Genomic DNA, 23,332 nt, shown 5'->3' with positions numbered 1-23,332 from the left:
CTTTTTAAAAAAATGTTAACTTCATACCCAAGAACCTGCAAACTAGTAAAAACATCAATACTAACACATCACTTTAAGTTATGCATGAGTTACATTAATTTAAGACTGAAGGATGGTAGTAGCCTAGTGGGTAAGACACCCGCCTCCGAACCAGACAACCACAAAGTCCCAGGCTCAAACCGCACTTACTACTATTGTGTGCCTGAGCAAGATACTTAACCCTGAGTGTCTCCAGGGGGGACTGTACCTGTAGCTACTGATTGTAAGGCACTCTGGAGCAGGACGTCTGATAAATGCATTGTAGTTTCCAACAGACCTGCGATGCTCATATAAACATGTCCGGATTTGCCCATTACAGTGCATCTGTCTCACTAGCAGGCCTGAATGTCAGGGGCAGCAGTGTGCCTTCTATTACTTCCTATGAAATGAAGCTCTTCATGTTATGAATGGAGGAGTCAAGTTACTTTAGCAAGATACAACAAGGGTTAAAACAAAAAAATCTCTATATATAAATGAATAGTCAGATCCTATTAGAAAATGTAAACTTTATACCCAAGAACCTGTACCTGAGCAAGACACTTAACTGAGTGTCTCCTGGGGGGGGACTGTCTCTGTAACTACTGGTTGTAAGCGCTCTGGAGAAGGACGTCTCACTAGCAGACATGAATGTCAGCGGGGCAGCAGTGTGCCTTTTCACTTGCCCGTGAAGGAAGTGCGAGCAGCTTTAGAGTGCGAACTCCATACTTGCGTTGCCATTTGTGATATTGGACACCTGCCTATAGATCCAGTACGGCCTTCTGAGCAGCTTGGGTTTCAGCAGAGAGAGAGATGTGCAGAGATGTGTGGTGTATGTATGTGGGTGGTGGGACCTCTGCGGGTTGCACAACAGCTAAGGGTTGAAGGGGTAGTGGTGGCCTAGCAGTTAAGGAAGCGGCCCCATAATCAGAAGGTTGCCGGTTCGAATCCCGATCCGCCAAGGTGCCACTGAGCAAAGCACCGTCCCCACACACGTGCCTGTCATGGCTGCCCACTGCTCAACCAAGGGTGATGGTTTAAAGCAGAGGACACATTTAGTTGTGTCACCTGTGCTGCAGTGTTTTGCAATGACAATCACTTTAATGTTTTTTTTTATAACTGTATTTTGGTCATGGCACCAACATCCTGAATCACACAGAAAAGCAGATAATATTTTTTCTATGAATAACATGTATTAACACATATATCTCTCTGTCTATCTATCCTTTATGCTTCACTTCTGGATAACTATTGTTTGCAGCATCAGACAACAAACCTGCCAGATTTACTGCAGTCTTGTGTGCATGTTCCTGTGCTATTTTTGATCTGTGCCCTCCTCCCTCTCCTCCCCTTGCTTTGATTTCTGCAGAGTATCAGGACGGTAGTGAACATCCACACACTAATCAGCTTGCAGTGTTGACATCTGTTTTTCTCTCTCGCAGCACACACACACTCGCACGGCCCAAGAAGCACACTTACTGTTGTGTCTTGAGCGCCTACATAGCCACAAAACACACATCCGCACATGCCTGCACGAACTCATACACACTCACACAAATGCACAGATATTCCAAAAAGACAAAGCTGCAGTTTACAGAGGAACACATATAATCACACACTTTACCACTACAGTGCAGTACATGCATGACCTGCTCACACAACAAACTGCAAGATTCACCCCGAACCTGAGTGCATGCACATGCACATGCACACACACCAACACACACATATATGCAAAGAAACACACCCCCGTGGTTTACCACAGGGCGTTGCCTCCTGCTCTCTGCCTAAAATTGAAGCCTGAAATGAAGGCCTGCGTTGCCCCCACCATGCGCAGGGGCTCTGCCCTTCGCAGCAAACTCTCTCCTCGCCTCTGCTGCGGCTGGAGCCTTCAATCCCAGAACTCTCGCAGACTTCTCCGACGTCTGATCTCTGAACATCACAGCTTTCAGACGCATGGCGTACATGCCACCGCTTAGTCGCTGTGTCCTGCTGACACAGGGATTGGAAGTGTAAAATTAGTCAGGGGTTGGGGGCTATTTGAAAGGAGTCAAACGCTAATCCCATTGCGCCTGCTATCGGGAGCAGTGTGATCCAGACAGCCATCCTAGGGTGGATTTGGTGCGGTGGCGCAACGGGATTAAGGTGGTACAGTTACAGCTCTGCCACGCTCTGCACCTTACGTTCACGGTCAATGGAGCACCGGCATCTTCAAGTAAAGGCAAAAAAAAGACAAAAGTTTTGTAAAATGTTTAGACATATTTTATTCTTCTATAAAATTGTTTATAGATCAGTGCACCATAGGGGGAGTGGAACGGCATTTCAATACACTGGGTATATTGTTGCATTGACAGTATTATTACTTCTGCATTATTTCGTAAAAACACATGAATAGAAAGTGTTACATGTTGAAATGTGTTTTTTTATGCACGAAGAACGCGTGCCTAACGCCACAGCAACAGAGCGCGTTTCAGCGTTGTTTTTCTCCTCATTTAGAGAAATCTGCCTCCCTCCGGGCCATTCATCCAATCGACGCGACCCGCCCACTGCCTACGTCACGCGTCAGGCCACGCCCCGCCGGGAGCCGCTCGAGTCGGAGCGGGCTGCTCTGGCTGTGGGCTGGGGCATCGCTGTTCGGGACGGCTGCGGGCGAATCGCCGCGGAGTGGACGCGCGCCTCGGCAAGAAGCGGCTCCGGGACCGATCGGGGCCGAGAGCATGGCGGTGGAAGAGGAAGGGCTGCGGGTGTTCCAGAGCGTCAAAATAAAAATCGGTGAGTGGCGGCTCGGCTCGCGGCGCCCATTGTGGAGGAGCATCAGCAGCAGCAGCAGCAGCACACCAGCGACGGCGGAATTAACGCGCGGCGCGGCGCGGCGTGGGGGGAAATGCGCGATCCGTGGCCAGTCGTAACGTGGCGAGGCGAGATAACGCCGAGTGGGGCTGCGCGGCCAGAAAACAGCTGCATGGCCAGATGGCACCGGTTACTTTCCCTCCGAGAAGCAGCCTGGACCTGAACCGTTAGCGGCTGAGGCGATAATGGGATTCAAATAAATAAAGTATTAATAATAATAATAAGAAAAAGAAATTTAGCGCAGTTCTGGTTTTTTTTTTTATAAGGATGCACAATTTTAATCGAATAGGTTAAAATGCACATTATGCTTTTCGAGGAGGTTCTGAATACAGCTGCGGCGCCGGTTCCGATCTGTCGGAATCCACATTTAATTCGCACGCAGTTTTCACAACTCGACACCGAAACCCGGCGTGACACTTTCTCGCCGTCGACAGAGCCGCCAGGGCCCGTGGGCTCGTGGTTTACGCGGCGGGCGTGTAGTCGTCGGCGTGAAATCCGGGTGGGAAACGCGCCCGGGAGTGCAGGACTGGCATCTCGGAACGGACGTGCTCCGTGATCCGGCCAGATACCGTCACGGTATCATCGGCGTCGACACGCGCGATATATCGGCGCTCTCGGTAAGACGATTTCATTTTTTTAAGCGGTTTTTCCCCTAAGCAAAATGCAACAAGCACATTTAAGGCATCGTATCATTTTTTTTACTTTTAATTAGCGGCTTATGTAATTAACTATTTAAACAAAACATTGTGTTTAATTATGTTGACGTGCACATCATATTGTGGCTGCAATATGCATTTCAAAATGCGCCTTGTATTGATTGATAAGCAGCTGCCGATCCTACTGCCATTCGTTGTTTTTAGTAGATTAATAACCTGCTGTCATTCTTGGAAAGGCGTGATTGTGAAGAATTGCCGAAAAATAGAACCGTAGCGAGCAAGAAAAAAAAAAACGGTACTTACGCTGATGGAACGGGCCCGGGGGAATACATTAATATGGATTATCTGCAGCAGATAATGGATGTTCACGTGATGTCCACCGTTAGCCCAGGGTTGTTTGCGCGGTTCATGGCTTTGTATTGGTTTGCATGCATGCTGCTGAAACTGGCTGAATCTATTTGCGGTCCGTGTCGCCGTAAAGCGCGTACGTCCTCAATACAAAGAACAATAGCAAACGTGGAATCCTGTTTCAAAACGCTCGCAATGCTTGCTCGATGAAAATCTCCGCGTTTGCTTGGCATGTTTAACTCCAAGTCTGCCGAAACAAACACACACCCCTGTTGCGGGGCCTGAACGCCACATCCTTCCCCAGCGCTTGCTCGGAAGTTCGCCGCGGGGGTTCGCGCAACGCTCGGCTCAGCGAGGGACGCCCATGAAACTCGGCAGTAGGTGTTGTGACAGAGGAAACAAGATGCTGACCACAACCTGAAATCTTTCTCTTTTTTTTTTGCTCATCTGTGGTTGATGTTATCGCTTCGTTCGCAAGAAGTACACCTTTTCCCGTGGAAGGTTTTTTTCTTGTCTGCTGAGCAGTGATCCTTGTCCTGGTGCCCAGCCCATGGAACTGGGCATATGGGACTGGGTGCTGTTTTGGCGAAACCAAATATAATGAAGAAAATGTTTACACCCCCCTTCCTGACCCTGTAATCGGCCCAACTGTTTTCTTCTATGCATTTTCCAAATTACTCTCTCATGTGGTATTTACCAAATGGTGTCTGGTAGACTTTCAAGACATGTCCACAATGTCGTTCTTTCTTTCTATATGAATAAAACGTGTTCTTTCACTGAGGGAATCACACTTGTAGGAAGCTGCTCATGACTCCAGGGGTCAGATTTACTGTTTGGAGGGGAAGGGGGGTACTGGTGAGCAGTAGAGGAAACAGGAAACTGCCCACAAAACACTTCCTGATTGACTAAAGGTACTACAAAGGAACTAGTGTCCATGTGTACTATAGTGTCTGTGTGTGTGTGTGCTTTCTCTGTCTTTCTTGGGACAGCATAATGCAAACCAGATGGACAGTGGACAAGTTCCTCTCATACACTCGCTCCAATTTTTTTTTCGCGCTGTTGTGACCCCCTTTGAGCAGCGGACGTGAGAAGCCAGCACCTCCTTCCAAAGAAGTGCATTGTGGGGTGGGTGGAGGGTTTCTGTGGGTGTGTTTGCGGGGATAGGAAAGGTCTAGAGCTCAAGGGTCCTCTCTCCTCATTTAGTCCATGTTTCAGGATGCTCATTGAAGGACTGGTGTGTGTGTGTGTGTGTGTGTGTGTGCGTGTCTTGGAGTCTCCGTTTCCAGAGGGCCTCTTTGGCCAGCTGCCATCTGAGTTTCCCCTTTGACTTCCTGCAGTCCTCATTAGAAGCCAGAAGGGTAGGCGGGCGAGGGGGGGCTGGGAGGAATAGCGCCTCAGAGAGGGAGGGGTGTGAAGTTTAAGTGACCCCTCCTGAGAAGTCAAACACCATTCCGGCCATTTCTCACTGCAGAGAGATCAGCAGAACTGTCCCTCCTGCTAAAAGGAGCCCCGATATCCTCCGTTGCTCAGCGTCAAATCTGACATTCACCTGCCATTGGGAGCGGGACGTGAATAGCTTCATGCACAGCAGTCTGCATGAAACCAGACAGTGGCCTAGCAAACCGTAAGCCTAGACACGCTCGTCCTCTCACGATTCAGTTTAGCAGCAGCGCTCTCCATTCACGGTCAATGGCCTAAATGCGCTGTCCTCTAATTAGTTTGGCCTTTGAGCTCCTTGTGAATGAAGATAAGCTCAGGTTGAGCCTGACCTTAGATCAACACCAATCCGGCGAGGCTGCAAGACCCTGACTGAATGGAGGGTAATGAATGAGTCCCGTATCTACGATTGATCAAGTGTCAAGATTTTTCTTTGTCGCTGCAGAGTATTGCAATACATGTAAAGGGTGAAATAATAAGACAGTGAAAGTGAGGAAAGTGAAGGTGAAGTTATTGTCATTGTGATACACAGCACATCACATGGTGGCCTTGGCGGATCGGGGTTCAATCCGGCAACCTTCTGATTACGGGACCACTTCCTTAACTGCTAGGCCACCACTGCCCTACTATATGAATATGGTTTGTGGGTCAACAATGCATCGATTAAATCAATAAAAAATTATTACTAAAAGAGTCAGCAATGAATTCCATAAACGATTCGTTGTTCCGCACATTTCGGAGACATTTAATTATTTAAAAAAAGGCGATATGGGCCATAATTCGGCTGCATTTTAACGCATGGTTTTATGCTAAAGACACACATTTTTATGAAAAAGTTGCAGCTTTGAAGCCGGTCTATAACGTTGGTTACCTGACACCGAATGGTCTGTGCATGTGCTCAACACGACCACGTGTTACGTGTGCTTTTTTTGCACCTCAGTTAATAAAAAAATTATCAATACCTAAAATACTCATTAGTAGCAGCCCTAAAAGAGAGTATACATAACGATACAAGACAACACAATGATTAAGGCACATTAAGTAGGCTTTTTTTTACGCTAAACACTACAGGCACTGCACTGCACTGCTTTGCAAATTAGGAGTCAAAAAGTTTTACATGGTGCAAACTGACAAAATGTAAATAGTAAAAAAAGTAAATAGATAAATATAATAAATTAGTGCACGTTGCATGGTAGTCTCTCAATAGAGTTCACAGGTCCATTATGTCTTATTAGCTGGGCAAAGATCAAGAGATGTGTTTAATTCTAGTGGTCTTGAATGAGAGCTTCTCACTCACTTGGTTAAAGAGAAGCACTTTCAAAAATGCAGAGAATTTTATCAATGGAACAGGAGGATTGCAACACATGACCAGATACCCCACGTGCAGTCATACACACCCTGTTACTTTAGTAGCTACTGGTTGGTTTTCACAGCCTCAGTGGCATCGACAGCAGTACTTATTTTTTTTCCTGGTTCGTGCTTGACTGTGATTCGCCCATGGAACCAGCTGTAAAACTCTCAGATGCCGTGCAACTGTCGGCTGGTGAAAAAATTATTTCCGAATATCAATGTGTCCAGGCTTACGTTGTGTGATCTGTAGCTTAAGCATCGCTATCTTTAGCTGAAACCATCGAGTCTAAGCCGGTGCAGTGAGCTCTTTAACTTGATGCAGTTTTGTTGGGATCCAACGCCAGATGCTTATGATGCTGAGGTTATGTGAGGTGGAAGTTAGCTTTCCAAGCTGATTGACTTAAAGCTGTGAGGTTTGAATGGGCTGTGTGGCAACCAGAGGTGTTTAGGAGCTCAATGACCCCTTATGGTCCTCTTCCAATGTTCCCCAAATGTCAGTATGTAGGGTTCCCTTTCCATTCTGCGGAGAGCTTATTTGGGATATTCCAAGAATTTCCTCAGAACACAGAGGGGACATTAGGGGAATGTTAGATATGATCATACACAATGTTTAGTCACCTCATATGACATTTTAATATTGATGTGTGTTGGCATCAGGAAAAGAATTATAGAGTTGAATCCAGACACATGCTTTCTAAGCACCAACAGGGATTCTTCTCATTAATTCGTAATGAAACGATGTCCTCTGTTGCCAAAACTGCTGTTTTGCTTATCTCGCATGGCTTGAGGCAAAAACTTTTCAACTTTTCAAGTGGCATATTTTCCAAGCAGGAGATGTTTTAATTCATTAAATTCACCAAGCGAGTCCTTAACCATCTACTGAACACACCAACCAAACAAACGCAAGCCATACTGGTGGGTAAATTCTCAACATAACACAAAATCAAATTTTGCCAATATTCTGACATATCCATCAGAAATCAACTTTTGACAATATTCTTAAATATCCATCGGAATAGCATTATACTTTTGTATATGTTAATAAATGTCCCAGAAATGTCCTTTCGGCATCCCCCTTATGGGATTATGGTAGAACCAACATTGGAACGTTGTCTGGGTGACCTAATGGGAACGTTCTGTGAGGGTCTCATTCGCAACATCACAATTAAGACCAAATTAGAACTTGGTTGTCAGTAACGTTCTCTAGAGAACACTGTGGACCAACTGGGGACTTCACACATCAAGTAAACTTCTGGGGGACATTCCTTGTTTTCAGGGCAGTTTAATACATGTCCTATAAGCATGCTATTAAGTGCGATTGAGCATGGCGATAATGAGCTTCATGAGCGTGTACTGCTTTGAAAACAATCTGCATGGTGTCAAAAGCCATTATTTCATGTTCAAGAGAGGTTTATTGTCAATACGACAGTATACACAGTATACAGTGTCATGTCTTGAAATGCTGTTTCACACAGACCCCCATAGTGTGATTACAAAAGGAAAAAAAAAAAAACAGCTCAGGTCACATGACTGCATGTATACATAAAATGCATATATATATATGCATTTTATGTATACATGCAGTCATGTGACCTGAGCTATTATTGGTAAACTAACTTCATGGCACAAGAGCAAGTGCCACAACAAGATATTATCTAACCAGAGCTTCCTCTGAACGAAACACGGCTGTTGAGCCACATAGTTCCCATGCACAGTTGTATCAAAGGAAATGAACAAGTGCCCTTTTGACAACGACAGACTTTGCGCACAGTGTCAGGCGTCCACAAATCTGCGCACCCAATAGAGCAGAATTGCAAAAAAACAAGGGTTAGAAAAAGCTAGCAAAAATAAGACAATCTGCAGTCTTGATGGGGTGGAATTGGAATGGCGGATGCTCCTCTGCACTGATCCCCTGGGGGCTTTCGAGGCAAACAAAGTGTCCCTGTGTGCAGTCATGATGTCTGTTCCCCTCATAACAGGCAGCAGGGCCAGATGGGGTCACAGGGTTAGCATTAGCAACGTTAGCTCTCTGCTTTGCTGTACCTCAGCATTATTGGTTTGTTAACTGTTTGTGTGTGTGTGTGTGTGTGTGTGTGTGTATATATATACAGTACAGGCCAAAAGTTTGGACACACCTTCTCATTCAATGTGTTTTCTTTATTTTCATGACCATTTACGTTGGTAGATTCTCACTGAAGGCATCAAAACTATGAATGAACACATGTGGAGTTATGTACTTAACCGGACCTGAACCCAATCCAGATGGTTTGGGGTGAGCTGGACCAACAAGTTCTAAACACCTCTGGGAACTCCTTCAAGACTGTTGGAGAAGCATTTCAGGTGACGACCTCTTGAAGCTCATCGAGAGAATGCCAAGAGTGTGCAAAGCAGTAATCAGAGCAAAGAAACTAGAATATAAAACATGTTTTCAGTTATTTCACCTTTTTTTGTTAAGTACATAACTCCACATATATATTTTGTCTGTATTCTGATGCTTGGTCATTTATGGCTTCCTGGTCCCTCGCGCTGTTCAGTGTCTTTGAAATCGCTACGTCTTGGATGCAGTCGAAATTCCTTTCTCACTATCTCATTTCCTGTCGCCGTTTGGCTCCCTCTCTCTTGCTACATTTAGAGTCTCTCTCTATACACACTTTGTGACTGTCTCCCTCCCAGCTGTAAGTGTGGAGGTCTTGGGCTTTCCCTTTGTTGAGGGAGGGGAGATTTGTGTGTGTGTGTGTGTTTGGTTCCAGCTGTGGAACCAAACAAAGCAGCAAAATGTGTGTACGGGTGGGTCAGAGATCCATAATAGGACCGTTACCCCTTACCACACACACACACGCACACACGCATACACACAATACTTTTAAATACATTATTTAGAGAGAGTTATACAGTTGGATTTAGTGGTTTATTTCTTTATTTCAGCTTTCACTCCTTCCTCTTTGGCACCATCCTGCTGTCCTCCCACACGGCTGGTGTTAATCTTGTCTTTTCTGCACACCCCACTCACTCCTTCTCTCCCCCAATGTTTCTACAGTTTTCGTCTCGCCGACGCTTCCTCCTCCCACCCAAGAGTGTTACTTTCACTCTTTTTTCGTTCTTCTTCTCACTTTCATTTCATTCCTCGCTGTAATTATTGTTGGCGGCTTGCGGCATGCGTTTGTGTACCTGCTCCTAGCGGATTCGTTGCCCTCGGCGGAGAGACGGGCATCTCGCGTTGAATGGGGGAATACGCGTGGGTCCTCCTCCGAGGGGCTGCAGACGGAACCGTCAGCACGTACATTGGGGATTCGGTGGGAGAGGGACGGGAAAGATGGAGAGAGGCGTAGAGAAAGATGAGCGAATGCAGAAAAGAGGATTAGAGTGTTATCTTTTGGTGGCCGACACACACACACACACACACACACACACATGCGCACACACCAAAAACAGGAAGCTTTTTCTCCCCTGCCTGTATGGACATGGGAGAAAAAGTTCCCATAGGCCCGTAATTTCTCCCCGGTTCTCTCTGCGGGGCGGCGGGTGGGGAAACAGATGGGCAGCGGAGGGTTGCACTTCCTGTTTTGTTTGTATCGCTCGCACAACTCGCGGCTCTTGTAGCCTCTCGGCCCGTGAGCGAAGCGGGGCGCCGCTGCCACTGTAGCAACGGCACAGCACCCAAATTCCCCGACCGGCGGCCGCGCAGCCGTAATCCCATGATGCTGTGGTTTCCTGGGCGACCTGAATGGTGTAATCCAATCAGGATCCCGGCGATTATGCGCTGCGCGGCCAGGCCTGGGGGGGAGGGGGGAGGGGGGGGGGTTCAGACAGGAAATGAAAGAGCGGATTCTAAAGCCCTCCTGCCCTGATGTCATCAATCCCTTGATCCGTCGCCGTCATTGCCTCGCGCACATACAAACACACAAACAGGGACAAGCGCGGTTATGCCCCCCCCCTCCCCCGCAATCCCTTCTGAGGGCACGCGCAGCAGGCCCTGTCGCTAGATGCCACAACGATCGCCTTTCGGCAGAGTCGCGAGTCCGCCTGGTCTGGAGCTGTCTGGCGACGCAGTTTAAAGCCATAAAGCGGCAAAAGTGTAAAAACCAACACATTTATTAAAAAAAGTATTAAAAAAAACATACAACCTTTAAACAGTGGCTGACAAAAGACAGAGCAGGACGGTGAAGGCGGTCAGGGCCGGGGGGATTTTTGAAGTTGAGAAACTTCACCCATCAGGACGGTGAAGTGGATCAGCCCACTCCCACCACTTCTTTCCTCCAGCTACTCAGGAGGAAGGGGAGGTGTAGAAGAGTCACGTTTTTGGTTATGGGTTTGAACCCCCATGTTACCTCGCGCCAATCATGTTACACAGATCATGCGGCGGCTGCTCTTTTCTTATAAAAGTCCGTATTAAACAGCTATTAGACGGTCGGCGTAGCGCCCGGGAAGGGGGCGGCCGCAGGACCAATTCAAGAGGAACGTTTTAACAGCGAGGTAAGTAATTGAATAACCTGATGCCGGGCACTAGGTGGGAGCGAAAAGCAGTTCGTTTGCCCCGGGGTCCGTAATGTGATCAGCACACACACACGGACCCACACATGCACCGGGCGCTTTTCCTAACCTCGTACGAGAGCGTGTATCTTGATGGGCGGTTAAGCTGCATTCCTGTTGTAGGTACAGCCGGTGCACGTGTTTAATATGTCCACTGAGCTCCGGAACATTGCGGAAAAGTCCCACGCATGTTCCCTAACACTGACCGCTCTGTGCACGTATAAAAAAACACACACACACACACACACAACTCGCGTACACGCACATACACGCATATTTTTAAATAGCTGGGATATCTACAATACGTTTGTAATGGAAATGTTTAATCCTTCATGGATTTTGTTTTAATGACGGTCTGTATTTAACAAGTCTGTGTGAAAGAACGATGACGCACGTTCCACCAACATGATGTCAGAACCAAAGGGTGATATTGTGATGTCATGGAACATTTGCAAATCTGCCCCTTCCAAGTCTTCATGGGCAAAGACACAAATTTGTTTATCCGCACTGAATCAGAATCCACTTTTAAAGTGATACACAGCACCACACACAAAGAAATATGCATTTAACCCATCACCATTCTGTGAGCGGTCTGCAACCATTAAAGGTGCATGGGGAGCAGAGTGTGGGGACGGTGACTTGCTCAAGGGCACCTTGGTGGCATTTGAACCTGCATCCCTCTGGTCCACTTATTCACCACTTCCCCAAAAACTGGACTGCGTTGGCTGGGAAAAAATGTTCTGGGTCTCCTGGACAAATAATCTGACATTTGTCTGTCTTTTAGTGTGCTTGTTGTAATCACACATGGTAATGCATGTACAAGTGCATGGGTGCACACACAGAGCCGCCCTAGCTTTTCAAGCCCCATTTCAACAGGCTTCGGCATTTTAAGAAACTTGCTTGATCTCCCGCTGATGCTCATCGCTGTAATTGTCCAGAATGATGCAGAAGTGCCCCTTTTCAGGGCCAGTTGATGCAGCGCACTAAGCCGTGTCTGTCTGTTCGTACCCTCAGGCGAGGCCAAGAACATTCCGCCGTACCCTGGACCCAATCGCATGCGAGACTGCTACTGCACCGTCAACCTGGACCAGGAGGAGGTCTTCAGGACCAAGATCATTGAGAAATCTCTATGGTACATGAGATCCCTCATCCTCTTTCTGATTGTGTGTGACCACTGGAAGACAAATGTATAACACAGTTTATCCATTTTTTATTGATAAAATAATTGTGTTATTATGAGTGTAATTTGCTTTTATACATGTAGCATGATCCATAAATATTAGTTAATACTATTTTGTGTTTTTATTCAGAAAAAGTCAAAACCACACATTTATTTTACTTGTTTTTAATGTATGAATTTTAGAATATTGTGATAAAAATCTAATGAAATATCGTGATAGCAATTCAGGACATATCTCTTGGGCCTAATCCTGATCCTCTGTCCAGATGGTACTTTATTCATACACATAAACATTTTTTTATATTATTAAAATTGCTTTGCCACTATACTCTTGGAATGGCATATGCAAATAACAGCCTATTGCTAGAACCATATTTCTACAAACAGTGGAATCTTATACCTTATCTAAGAGCATATATCTTCATCCAAAACCTGTTTTTGTGCAGTTTTAAGGGGTGTGTGTGTGTTCATTGCAGTTACTGCATTAATTACGTGTAGTTATGGATTAATGAAGTTGAGCTGTCTGTGGTGCTGATTCCTGGAGATCAATGGACTTTAAGACAACCTGAATGCTGTAAAACGGCTCACGTGTGTGCATGTGCACGTGCCAACCGCGAGGACGCTAATTATCAGCGAAGGCCAAGTCAAGCCAAGTTTTTCCCACATCGCTGGATATCAGCGTAACGGAAGGCAGAAAGAGAGGGAGGAAGAGTGTGGGGGGAGAGATGGAATAAAAAGTAGAAGGGGTATATAAATCAGCGCCAGCCGAGGATGTGGCACAACACATTTTTCTCTCATATTCTCTGTCTCACTTTGTCTCCATTTCTCTTTTCTCAAGCCCCTTCTATGGAGAAGACTTCTACTGTGAAATCCCCCGCAGTTTCCGCCACCTCTCTTTCTACATCTTTGACAGGGACGTCTTCAGGAGGGACTCCAGCATTGGTGAGAAAAACCCTGCCGCCGCATTGGTTGACACTCACTGATGCATCAGAGCCATGAGATCAGCTATGTAGCGCTCATCTGATGGAGAATAACGGTGCCATGAATCGTTTTTGATCTGAATCAAATTGATTTACAAAAATCTATATTTGAGCAACAGCATCACGGCTGTTTCTGAGTCCCTATCGGTCCCTTTTGTGTTCCTGTCCTCTGATTGGCTGATTTTGCACCAGATCCCTGGGATTTAAGTGGTTTCCCCAGTGAAGCATTAGAGGGGCATGGTTGTGTTTTGTTGGGAGGGAGGGGGGTGTCCGATGTTTTCCCATCTTTAGAGCCAAGAGAAACGGAGCAAAGCCAATGAGTTCAATCTGTTCGGCAGATGTGTGTGTGTGTGTGTGTGTGTGTGTGTGTGTGTGTGTGTGTGTGTGTGTGTGTGTGTTCGTTGGTTTATGCTGTTGAATCTTTCTGTGGATTTGCCAAAGATTTGATGACCTTGTGCATTAGCATGTATTAAAGTGTAAAATGATTTTAATCAACAAAATTCTCTTACATTTAACAGCCCTCACTGCCCAGCAAACATTTACAAAACGCAAACCGTACACTGAGTTTTGTTTCATAATCCGTCTGAATTACCTCGAGCGTGGCATCACAGCCGCCGCGTAGTGGTTCTGTTGCACAAATGCCTGTAACATCTGTGCATCTGTGCACTGTTCATGGTGAGGTGATTTAAGGAATAAGGGTTCATTATGTAAGAGAACCTATTTATTATAAGGAACAGGAATTAAATGTAACTGGAATCAACAGGAGCCAATGTTGTGGTACTTCAAAGGGACTTCTGTAAGGCTCTGTCGTGACAAAATATTTACGTGGTTGTCATTATGGTGCACAGCAAGCACAGCACACAGTGACACAACAAAATGAGTCCTCTACTTTTAACCGTCACCCTTGGTGAGCAGTGGGCAGCCATGACAGGCACCCGGGGAGCAGTGTGTGGGGACGGTGCTTTGCTCAGTGGCACCTCAGTTGTACCTTGGCGGTCCGGGATTCAAACCTGCAACCTTCCGATTACGGGTTCGCTTCCTTACCCGCTAGGCCACCACTGCCCAAAAAGTGTTCTTGTTGGAGAACTGTTGTGATGCTGGACTACTAGCGTGTTATTCCCATTTCTTTTTCTGACTGACCTTTGAAAAAGGTGAAAAAAGTAATTTTCGTTTTTTATTAAACTCTTGAAGTGTCATGGAAGAGGAAGAGCCAAATTGCCCAATTGTAAAAATGTAGTTTCACTTTTGAGGATGGTCCCTGAACATGTGCCAAAGCTTTGCTGGTCTGAAACCAAGAACCTGGGTGGAGTTTAATCTGTTAAAAGTTCCTCCTTCTCCACAAAAGTGCACTGTAAATAATTTTTTGCCTCATCAGTTCCGAGCGTGTTATGGGTGTTTACACTAATTATTCCTCCAAACATGATTTCACCATCTGCCCCGTTTCCCACGCCAGATCAAACTTCCCAAGCTTCCGAAGCGATGATAGAGTAAATGAGCTCGGCTGATGAGACATGGAAAGTCATGGGTGAGATGGCGGTGAATCACCGCGCTCAGTTCCCGCGGTGAGGGCGCTTGGCCTGCAACCTGCGTCTTTAATCGCCTTCAGACGCTGGCTGCCATGCCACCGTGTTCCAGGACTCACCGCATGTCCCAGTGTTGCGGAACCTTACGCGGAACTCTGACTTCAAGACTACGCTCGTATGTTTGCGTCAAGGACGCAGCATGAGAACTCGTGACTTTGTTCATCAAAACATTTGGGGCAGTGGTGGCCTTGCCGCTTAATTGGAAGGTTGTGGGTTCAAATCCCGAACCACCAAGGTGCTGCTGTGGTCCTCTTGATCAAGGTACCGTCCCCACACACTGCGCCCCGGGCGCCCGTCATGGCTGCCCACTGCTCACTAAGGGTGATGGTTAAATGCAGAGGACACATTTAGTTGTGTCACTATGTGCTGTGCTGAGTATCACAATCACTTCACTTTCAACAGTTCATTCGACATTTAAAAAACCCAGGCACATTATGGCCTGTTTAGCATTGTTACGCTGGATGGTGGTCAAAATTCTATTTTTGATAGACCTATTACATCCTTGCTGTCCGCCGAGAGCCTTTCCCGCCTTATCTGTGCCTTTTTGTTGTGTAACGAGCTCTCCCTCCCTTTCTCGAGGCTAAAAACCCATTTATTTTCTGTGACTTATTAGACGTGCTGGCATGTTCTATATTTCGCTTACTGTTTTAATGCATTATATTTAGTGAATTTTGTTTTTTACTGTGTAAAGCACTTTAATTGTTATTACCAGCACACAGAATTCTTACATCCAGTAATGTAGATGCAGAGCTTATAGCAACACAAACGCCCCCTTGGTGTATTAATATTTCAACATTGTTTTTTACAAATATTATAACCGGATTGTCCCTAATCTCCGTGGGACAATATGCGTATGTGTGCAGCTTGAACAGTTCATTAATAACTTAAAAAAAAAAGTAAAAAAAACAAAACAACAACTTAATTTTAATTCTTCCTTTTTTTTTTTTTATCTGGGGCATCCAGCCCCCCCAGGCGAGCGCCTCTGCACTGTTAAAATTTAACAGAATGGTCGGCGCCTGGTGAAGGGGAAGGTGGCGTTTCTACCTGCTGACTGGAAGAAAGTGGCTGCTTCAGTGTGTGGGAGAAAAACAGATTAGCAGTGCTTTTATGTGAAATAAAATCCTGACGCCTCTCTCTGTGTAACAGGGTCGAGGAGCGTGTGTACCTTTGGCCGATATGGTGTGTGTTTGTGCAATGGAGGGCTTGTGTTCCACTCTCCTTCACTTCACCGAGGTTCTAAGAGCCACCTCTTTCTCTCTGTGCTGCGAGTTAAATGTTGGAAATGTAATTTTGGAAATTGGTCAGATGCCACAGCGAGAAGTTTGTTGGATGGGAAGACATTGTGTTTGTTGATAAGCGCGAGCATTTGCTGGATTCGTTTCTGTTTTCATCCTCCCTCCTACTGTGCATTAGTCATATTTTATGTGTGTGTGTTGATGGGAAGAAAGTTAGGGAAAGGCAGAGAAAGGAAAAAAGGATATTTTATTAAGAGGATAAACTTTGGAGTATGGCTAGATGTAGGCATAGATATGTTAAATTAGCTTTACACACAGCATCTGTGTGTGTGTGTGTGTGAAAGTTTTACATGTTCTTTGCAACAGGATCTGTGGTTTCGTGTTTTTGTGGTGTCAGTGTTGGGCAAGATATTTGAATTATCGTGATATGACTATTTTCATGTTGTCATCATCCATGATGAATAGAGATAGTCAGACAAATTCCACCTTTCTTTCATTTTTTTGTACTGTTATTGTACCATGTTGTACTGTTCATGTTATTCTATTTTTTATTACTGTTACTAGAAAATGGTTGGAAACAAGGAATGAGGAGGTTTACCAGAAGAGTTACCAGTTATGGGAATGCATGGAAAAATAAAAATAAATTCTCTAGTGTGTGGCCCGTAACTCTCTTCCTCTTTCACTTCTTCCTCTTTGATCTTTCTCCCTCTCTCACATGTTCCATTTCTCCCTGGAATGCTGAAGTCTGTTTCCTCATTAATTAACGTAACTTCGTCAGTAGTGTAATCTGATTTCTGAAGTGATGCTCAAAATCAGTTGCACTTTAATTATTCTGGACCTTACATTACCCAAGAATTTATCAAATCAATAATTAGCCACACAAACAAAATGAAATGCATTTCTTGGATTATTTGCGCCATTTAATCTCCATAAGAAGCTTTTTTTTATGGATAGGTCTGGCTATTGATGTCTGTCACCTTGTGGGATTTGTGGGATGTCATTGTGTCATTGTTAGCTTTTCTCTAACTGGCTGAATTACTGCGCTGTGATTGGTTGAATGAGTGCTGCACTGTCTCTGTGCAGGTAAAGTCGCGGTGAAGAAAGAAGACCTGCAGAAGTACCATGGTAAAGACACATGGTTCCCGCTGCAGCCAGTCAGCGCGGACTCAGAAGTACAGGTGGGAGTACACATATGCAGACTCATACATGCACACGCACGTGACTTGTCTTCACAGATGGAAGGATTGTGCTAATGCATGCATCTGCAGCAAGTCTAAGTTATTCCTTTTTAGCTCTGTGTGTGTGTATGTGGCATGTTGCAGAGCAGCACTGAGTGCCAAATCAAAGCAGCCAAAAAGGGATACGAGTCTTTTTCGGCCAACTCAACACCAGGGTCAATAACAGACACTCTATATAATGTAATATAATATCATTTTTTTGAGAAGTCAGTGTGAGTCAGTGAGAAGTCACTGAAGAGTTGGACTCACAGCTTTCAGTCATACACACACACACACACACACACACTCACAGCTGTATTCCAAAGTAGTGTTGAAGAAGGATGCAGCGTGTGAAGGATGGAGAGATGGAAGTGTCCTCCCATCCCTAAATAATGGCCACATTGTGTGTGTGTGTGTGTGTGTGTGTGTGTGTTAGTGTGAGGGGGATCAGTGAAAGAGAAAGGGGAGGGAGTTGCACATTGATGAACTCGACTGGACTTCCACAGTGCCACCCTGTTTCCAAACTAGTGGTTTTGGAAGACACACACACACACACACACACACACACACACACACACACACTGAGACAGCCTCTTTCATAGAGGCTGATTGTCCTTTTATCATGTCTGCATCAGTTACCATGGTGATGTTGTTTTGTCTGCAGGGGAAGGTACACCTGGAGCTCCGTCTCAGTGAAGTCATCACAGACAGCGGGGTCGTCTGCCACAAGCTGGCCACGCGGTGAGTCAGCCAATCACAAGTGTCGCTTCCCGCCCTCACTTCCTGTCTGTCTACATAGCCCGGCTAGTGAGACAGATCTCCGCTCCCCATTGTTCTCTGACCAGGCGAGGCTGCTGAAGCCATGCGGTCTCTTTATTTTGCTGAAAATAGAGACAAAACTGGACTTCTCTCTGTAGTTGGTGGGTTCCAGTGCTGTGTTTAAGGGGCTTTAAAGCTTTCTTCACTACCCACAATTCTTTGCAAAAAAACAATTTTTTTTTAGTGTGAGGTTTCACTATACAGTTGGGTGAGGTGGGTTCATGAAGATGCAGTGAGAACATGAAAATCTGTTTTTTCCTGCTGACTCTGTTTATCCCTCGTTTCGGGCTCCCCGTGAACGGCTCGGAACAAAATGGCTTCCAAATCCAAACATTACCCCCATTGGTTTCCTGGAGGGAGGAAGGGGACACTTCTTCTTGATTCCTTTACCCGATTTCTGTCAGAATTAATTTCACGATGTGTTGTTCTGGCTTTTGGCCGCTGTAACGCTGTGTGTTCGTCTTAACTCCGCTGCCTCCATGTTGCCCATATTTTATAATGAACTGTTTTGAACTGGTTGCCACAGAGTGTGCAATACAGCGCTACCACTACAGCAGCCAATCGGCCGCAAGGAACGTCCCTCTGTCACCTAGCAACACGTTTGAGTGGCGTGAAAATGCCCAGGGAGGATTTGTCACAGTTTATTTTAAGACAGGCTGACTCACTCATTAGACAAAGTGTTTTCAGTGTGTGTGTGTGGCCGCGTGTGTGTGTGTGTGTGTGTGTGTATGAAGGGTAGGGGGGAGTCGGGAATCAGGATGGAGACGTGTGCTGTTTTTGCAGCTGAGCGTGATGCGTGATGCCAGTGTGCATTTATATGTTATATGCTGTATTTATATGTTACATGCTATATGCTATTCTAGAAAGCAACATCAACCTATACACACACCTGCATATCTACACCTGACAGAATTACCAGTGGACTTTCCTAACTCCGGCCTTGATTTACTGTGGCTAATGAGCTTACGGTCGTTATTTCGGCCCACCCCATTTTAGAACAAAGCAGTAGGGGAATGTGCATCCTGAAGCTACCAGAACCTTTGGCTCTGTCAAGAACAGTGAACTTGTTGAGCAGATGAATGGGGAGGTTCCTGCTCTTTTTTACATTTTTGTGACTGAGGCAAACTCTTTGAAATGATTTGAGAGTAAAACAGAGCAGGCTCTGGTCGTTATTTGCAAGACGTGTCTCATACTGATTTAGGATCAGTCGTCCTTTATCCTTTTCCATCGTGACTTTAAGAGCAGTGGCCTGCTTTGATCTGACTGCAGGCCCTGGGCTGCTGCTCTGTTCTCTGATCTACTCTGGGTCAAGACTCACTGCACTTGGAGGTCAAATGTCGGCAAGTGTGCACATGTGTGTGTGTGTGTGTGTGACAACAGAATGTGCATAGATTCTCATATACATGTGTATAAATCTGTTCTTTGTAGTGTTTGAAGGTGAGTGTGTGTATCTGGATGAGTGAATGAATGTGTTTTAGGGTTTATATGTGTGGGTGTGTTTAGGTGCAGCCTGAACTGGGCTATTATAAACAGGCTTAGCTGGGAGATCTGCTTGACATCAATCATGCCGTAATGTTTTAGCTACACACTGTGTGCGTATGTGTTGTGTGTCTGCGCGTGTGTTGTGTGTTTTGCTCACTTGGTTTGTTTTAGAACACGTCTGTGCATATTATGACAGATTATCTGACTGCGTGTGCCAGACGGTCACAGGAAGCTGAAATGTAATCTGCCTGATGTCATCGGCTTTACTACCGGGGAGAGGGCGGGGCTCTGCCTCAGCGCACCACTTGTTGCACCTTGATGGATGAATCATTTACATTACGTTACACCAATAAAAGTGCATATGAAATTAAACATAGAGAACATGTAGGATTACGTCCACCGGGGATGCAGGAGGTTGTTACGGATAGATGTATGATTTTACTGTGCTGTTATGCTGTGACAGGCAAGTTTCTTATATGGTGGGAATGCAGTGCTGTCTGGCAACATGCACAATATTTGACCAGCCTAAAGACATTCCAGAACTTTCTGTTTGTACCTCATATCAAAGTCAGGACAAAAATGCATAAATTCACAATTTTTTTTGTTGGGTGGGGGGTTAATTGTTGTCTGTCTCAGTTGTGTGTCTACTTGAGGTGTCATGCTGTGTCGTGCTATGGTGATGCTGTTCCTTTCTCCACTCAGGGTGCTGGAGTGCCAAGGCCTGCCCATCGTTAATGGCCAGTGTGATCCCTACGCTGCAGTATCGTTACTGGGCCCTTCCAGGTCAGAGTCCTCCCAAATAGATCTATTTGCTTTTAAAGACACTCTGACTCTATATTGATATGATTTGAGAAATATTCAAATTATCTCTGAACAAAATTCTAATAGATTTTGGAAATACAGTGCAGATCACACAAGGAGTATACTTAGGCAATTCAGGTTATTTTATGGTTGTAATTTCATTTTAAGAACATAATTTAAGAGCACAATTGTGTATTTTATCATACAAAGAAAAAAACTGTACTTTATTCTAAGACACTTAAGATTGTGTATCCTTGAATCTAAGCACCTTGGAGTCGATGCTAAGCAGTAATTTTCACTTTTAGTCAGGCAGCTTAGGCATTTATATCTCTGTGTATGATCTACCTTACACTTCCTTCATGCTTGAAGTTGTGAAAACAAATCAGTACTCTGTGCTTCACATTGCATGTCACTGCGTGCTGTGACATCTGTGTCATCTCTGATCTGACTCTTTTTGTTCGCTCTCTCAGGTCAGAGGCCAAGAAAACCAAGGTGAAGCGAAGAACAAACAACCCGCAGTTTGATGAGGTTTTCTTTTTTGAGGTAGGAATGTTCACGGGCAGTGTTTAAGAAAAAACTAAAATTGCGTGCAAGGGCAGCTGAACAGAATGAAAATGATCAGCATTTAAAACGTGTTGTACCAAGACTACATGCTGTTTTCTCTAGGCTATATTTTCATGCACCCTAAATGTGACCCTGGTTAAGTCTGAGGGACGTTATTCCTGCATACCGTGTGAGAAATTGAGCTGAACGTTTCAGGGTCAGTGCATCTGAAGTGAATGTCAAGGCTACGATCTGGCCTGTTTTATCTGAAGGTCAGATAAAGACCTGAGCCGTGAGCAGGTAGGAACACGTGGCTTAGCTGAGGGAAGTGTTCGGAAATTCAGGAGTTTTAAGGTCTTTAATCCGTATTTTGTTATCTACTGTACAGTTGAGACAACCGGTTGTGGTTTAGGATAAGTCAGCCTTTCCACCACACCCATATCCTCTTAAACCAAATTTGGCTTTTTCGGTTGATATGTATTTTTTTTATCAGCTTGTGTCACACTTTCATGTTTGTCCTTGCCTACAACCACTGTGGAGAAAATTAGTTTGTGTTGCCATTTTGTTGCATAGTTGTCATTCTGATTAGGGTTTACCTGACTGGAGGTCACCTTTCAAGAATCAGCCAGTTACATCCCTCCATACCACACACACTCGCGCACACACACATATACACACACACACACACAGATACTGACAAAGACAAAGTGTATGATTGATTCAGGGGACAGAGTAGGCCACACAATCCGCTCCATTGATTGGGTCTGTGACTGAGACAATTATCCTACTTTCTCTATGTCTGATGCCCCCCCTCAACCTCCCGCCTGCTCATCCATCATGCCGAAGCTTCTGTGGGTTTGTCACGCTGCCGGGTCCCACATTTTTTCCCCCCAGCCACAGAACCAGCCACAAACCAGCTGTGCTGTCAGCGCCATGCAGCACTCCATACAGAGCCCCTTGACAAATACTGCTCCACTTAGCGTCATTGTTCCAAACAAGCCTTGCCGAATGCTGCTCCCATTAGTTATGTCGCTGTCTGTCTGGGGCCTGCCAAATAATGCACCATGCAAAGTAACTAGTGCATATATTTAAAAAAATTTCAGTGGGCATTTATTTATAACTAAAAACTCTATTCTTGCACAATTAGGTGACCAGACCCCTCAGCTACACCAAACGACAGTTTGACATTGAGGAGGAGGATGTAGATAAACTTGCCCTGCGGTGAGTTATTTTTCTGTACAAAATACTGCATATACCGCAGTCTGTATGTAAAAAAGGTAAAAGTTTAATGGAGTATAGTGTTTGTATGTGTGTGTGTGTGTGCGAGAGAGAGAGTGAGCCATTTACGTTTCATACGATGGCATTGCTTCGAGCACACAGGCATCAGGATTAATGATTTCTCCAGACGATTTCTTCCGTTCTCAGTACTGTCTGGCTGATTCTCTTATTATTATTATTTCTTTACATCAGAGTGGAGCTGTGGAATGCCAGTAACCTGAAATTTGGAGATGAATTTCTGGGAGGTGTCCGGGTGCCACTGAGGGTTTTAGGACAGGCGGGCGTCCACGAAGCATGGTGAGCAAATTCACTTTAGCCTGATTCGGATTTATCATGCAACCTAAACTCATCTTCAGGATGTTTGGAAATGATGGTCTCGCCTCCCACAGGTACTTCCTGCAGCCCAGGGACAACGTGGGTAAGTCAGTGAAGGCAGACGAGTTGGGCTCCCTGCGACTCAACATAATTTATACCGAGGACCATGTCTTCCCCTCGGAACACTACAGCCCACTGCGAGACCTGCTGCTACAGTCCGCACACGTGGAGGTGTGTGTTCTGCATGTCTGTGAGCAAGTGTGTGTATGTATCACAATTTGCAATGCATTATGTATTTTTCATTTGTATTGCATTTATACCGAATAAATGAAGGTGTGTGTGATGTGGGTCGGTATGCGAGTCTTTGGCGTTCAGTAAAGTGTGTGTGGTAACATCTGGTCCTTTCCACCTCCTCAGCCTGTGTCCACCTCAGCAGCACATATTCTGGGTGAGGTGTGCCGTGAAAAGCAGGAGGCAGCCGTTCCGCTAGTGCGGCTATTCCTGCACTATGGTAAAATCGTGCCTTTTGTTAGTGCCATCGCCAACGCTGAGGTCAACCGCACACAGTGAGTGACACCCCCCCCCCCCCCACAAACACACATACATATGTACATGTATAATTTCAAGTGATCCAATAGACAAGCATGTCATAAGCAGTGCTAATTTCTGAACAAATGTAACCTACACTTTTATGCTTCTTTTCTACAAAAACA

The 23,332-nt window shown here is 45.4% G+C and overlaps 1 protein-coding gene across 7 annotated transcripts in view; it reads left to right on the top strand.

Moving 5' to 3' along the window:
* The first annotated feature begins 2,600 nt into the window (after positions 1-2,600).
* The window catches only part of rasa3 (RAS p21 protein activator 3), a 29,279-nt gene continuing 8,547 nt past the window's right edge, over positions 2,601-23,332 (top strand). For 4 of the 7 annotated variants that reach the window (XM_028954843.1, XM_028954842.1, XM_028954840.1 and 1 more), the window contains exons 1-11: positions 2,601-2,787; positions 12,201-12,318; positions 13,205-13,308; positions 17,248-17,342; positions 18,046-18,122; positions 20,385-20,465; positions 20,954-21,026; positions 22,174-22,247; positions 22,497-22,601; positions 22,694-22,883; positions 23,037-23,185. In XM_028954843.1, coding sequence (XP_028810676.1) covers positions 2,733-2,787; positions 12,201-12,318; positions 13,205-13,308; positions 17,248-17,342; positions 18,046-18,122; positions 20,385-20,465; positions 20,954-21,026; positions 22,174-22,247; positions 22,497-22,601; positions 22,694-22,883; positions 23,037-23,185 — 1,121 coding nt within the window. In that variant the 5' untranslated portion in view covers positions 2,601-2,732. The remainder of the gene's footprint in view (positions 2,788-12,200; positions 12,319-13,204; positions 13,309-17,247; positions 17,343-18,045; positions 18,123-20,384; positions 20,466-20,953; positions 21,027-22,173; positions 22,248-22,496; positions 22,602-22,693; positions 22,884-23,036; positions 23,186-23,332) is intronic. The other 3 variants (XM_028954845.1, XM_028954844.1, XM_028954841.1) reach the window with 1 other exon arrangement.

This window comes from Denticeps clupeoides, chromosome 15, assembly GCF_900700375.1.
Source record: "Denticeps clupeoides chromosome 15, fDenClu1.1, whole genome shotgun sequence".
Taxonomy (NCBI): Eukaryota; Metazoa; Chordata; class Actinopteri; order Clupeiformes; family Denticipitidae; genus Denticeps; species Denticeps clupeoides.
The sequence above is the reverse complement of the archived record's forward strand: the minus strand, read 5'-3'. Positions and strand labels throughout refer to the sequence as shown.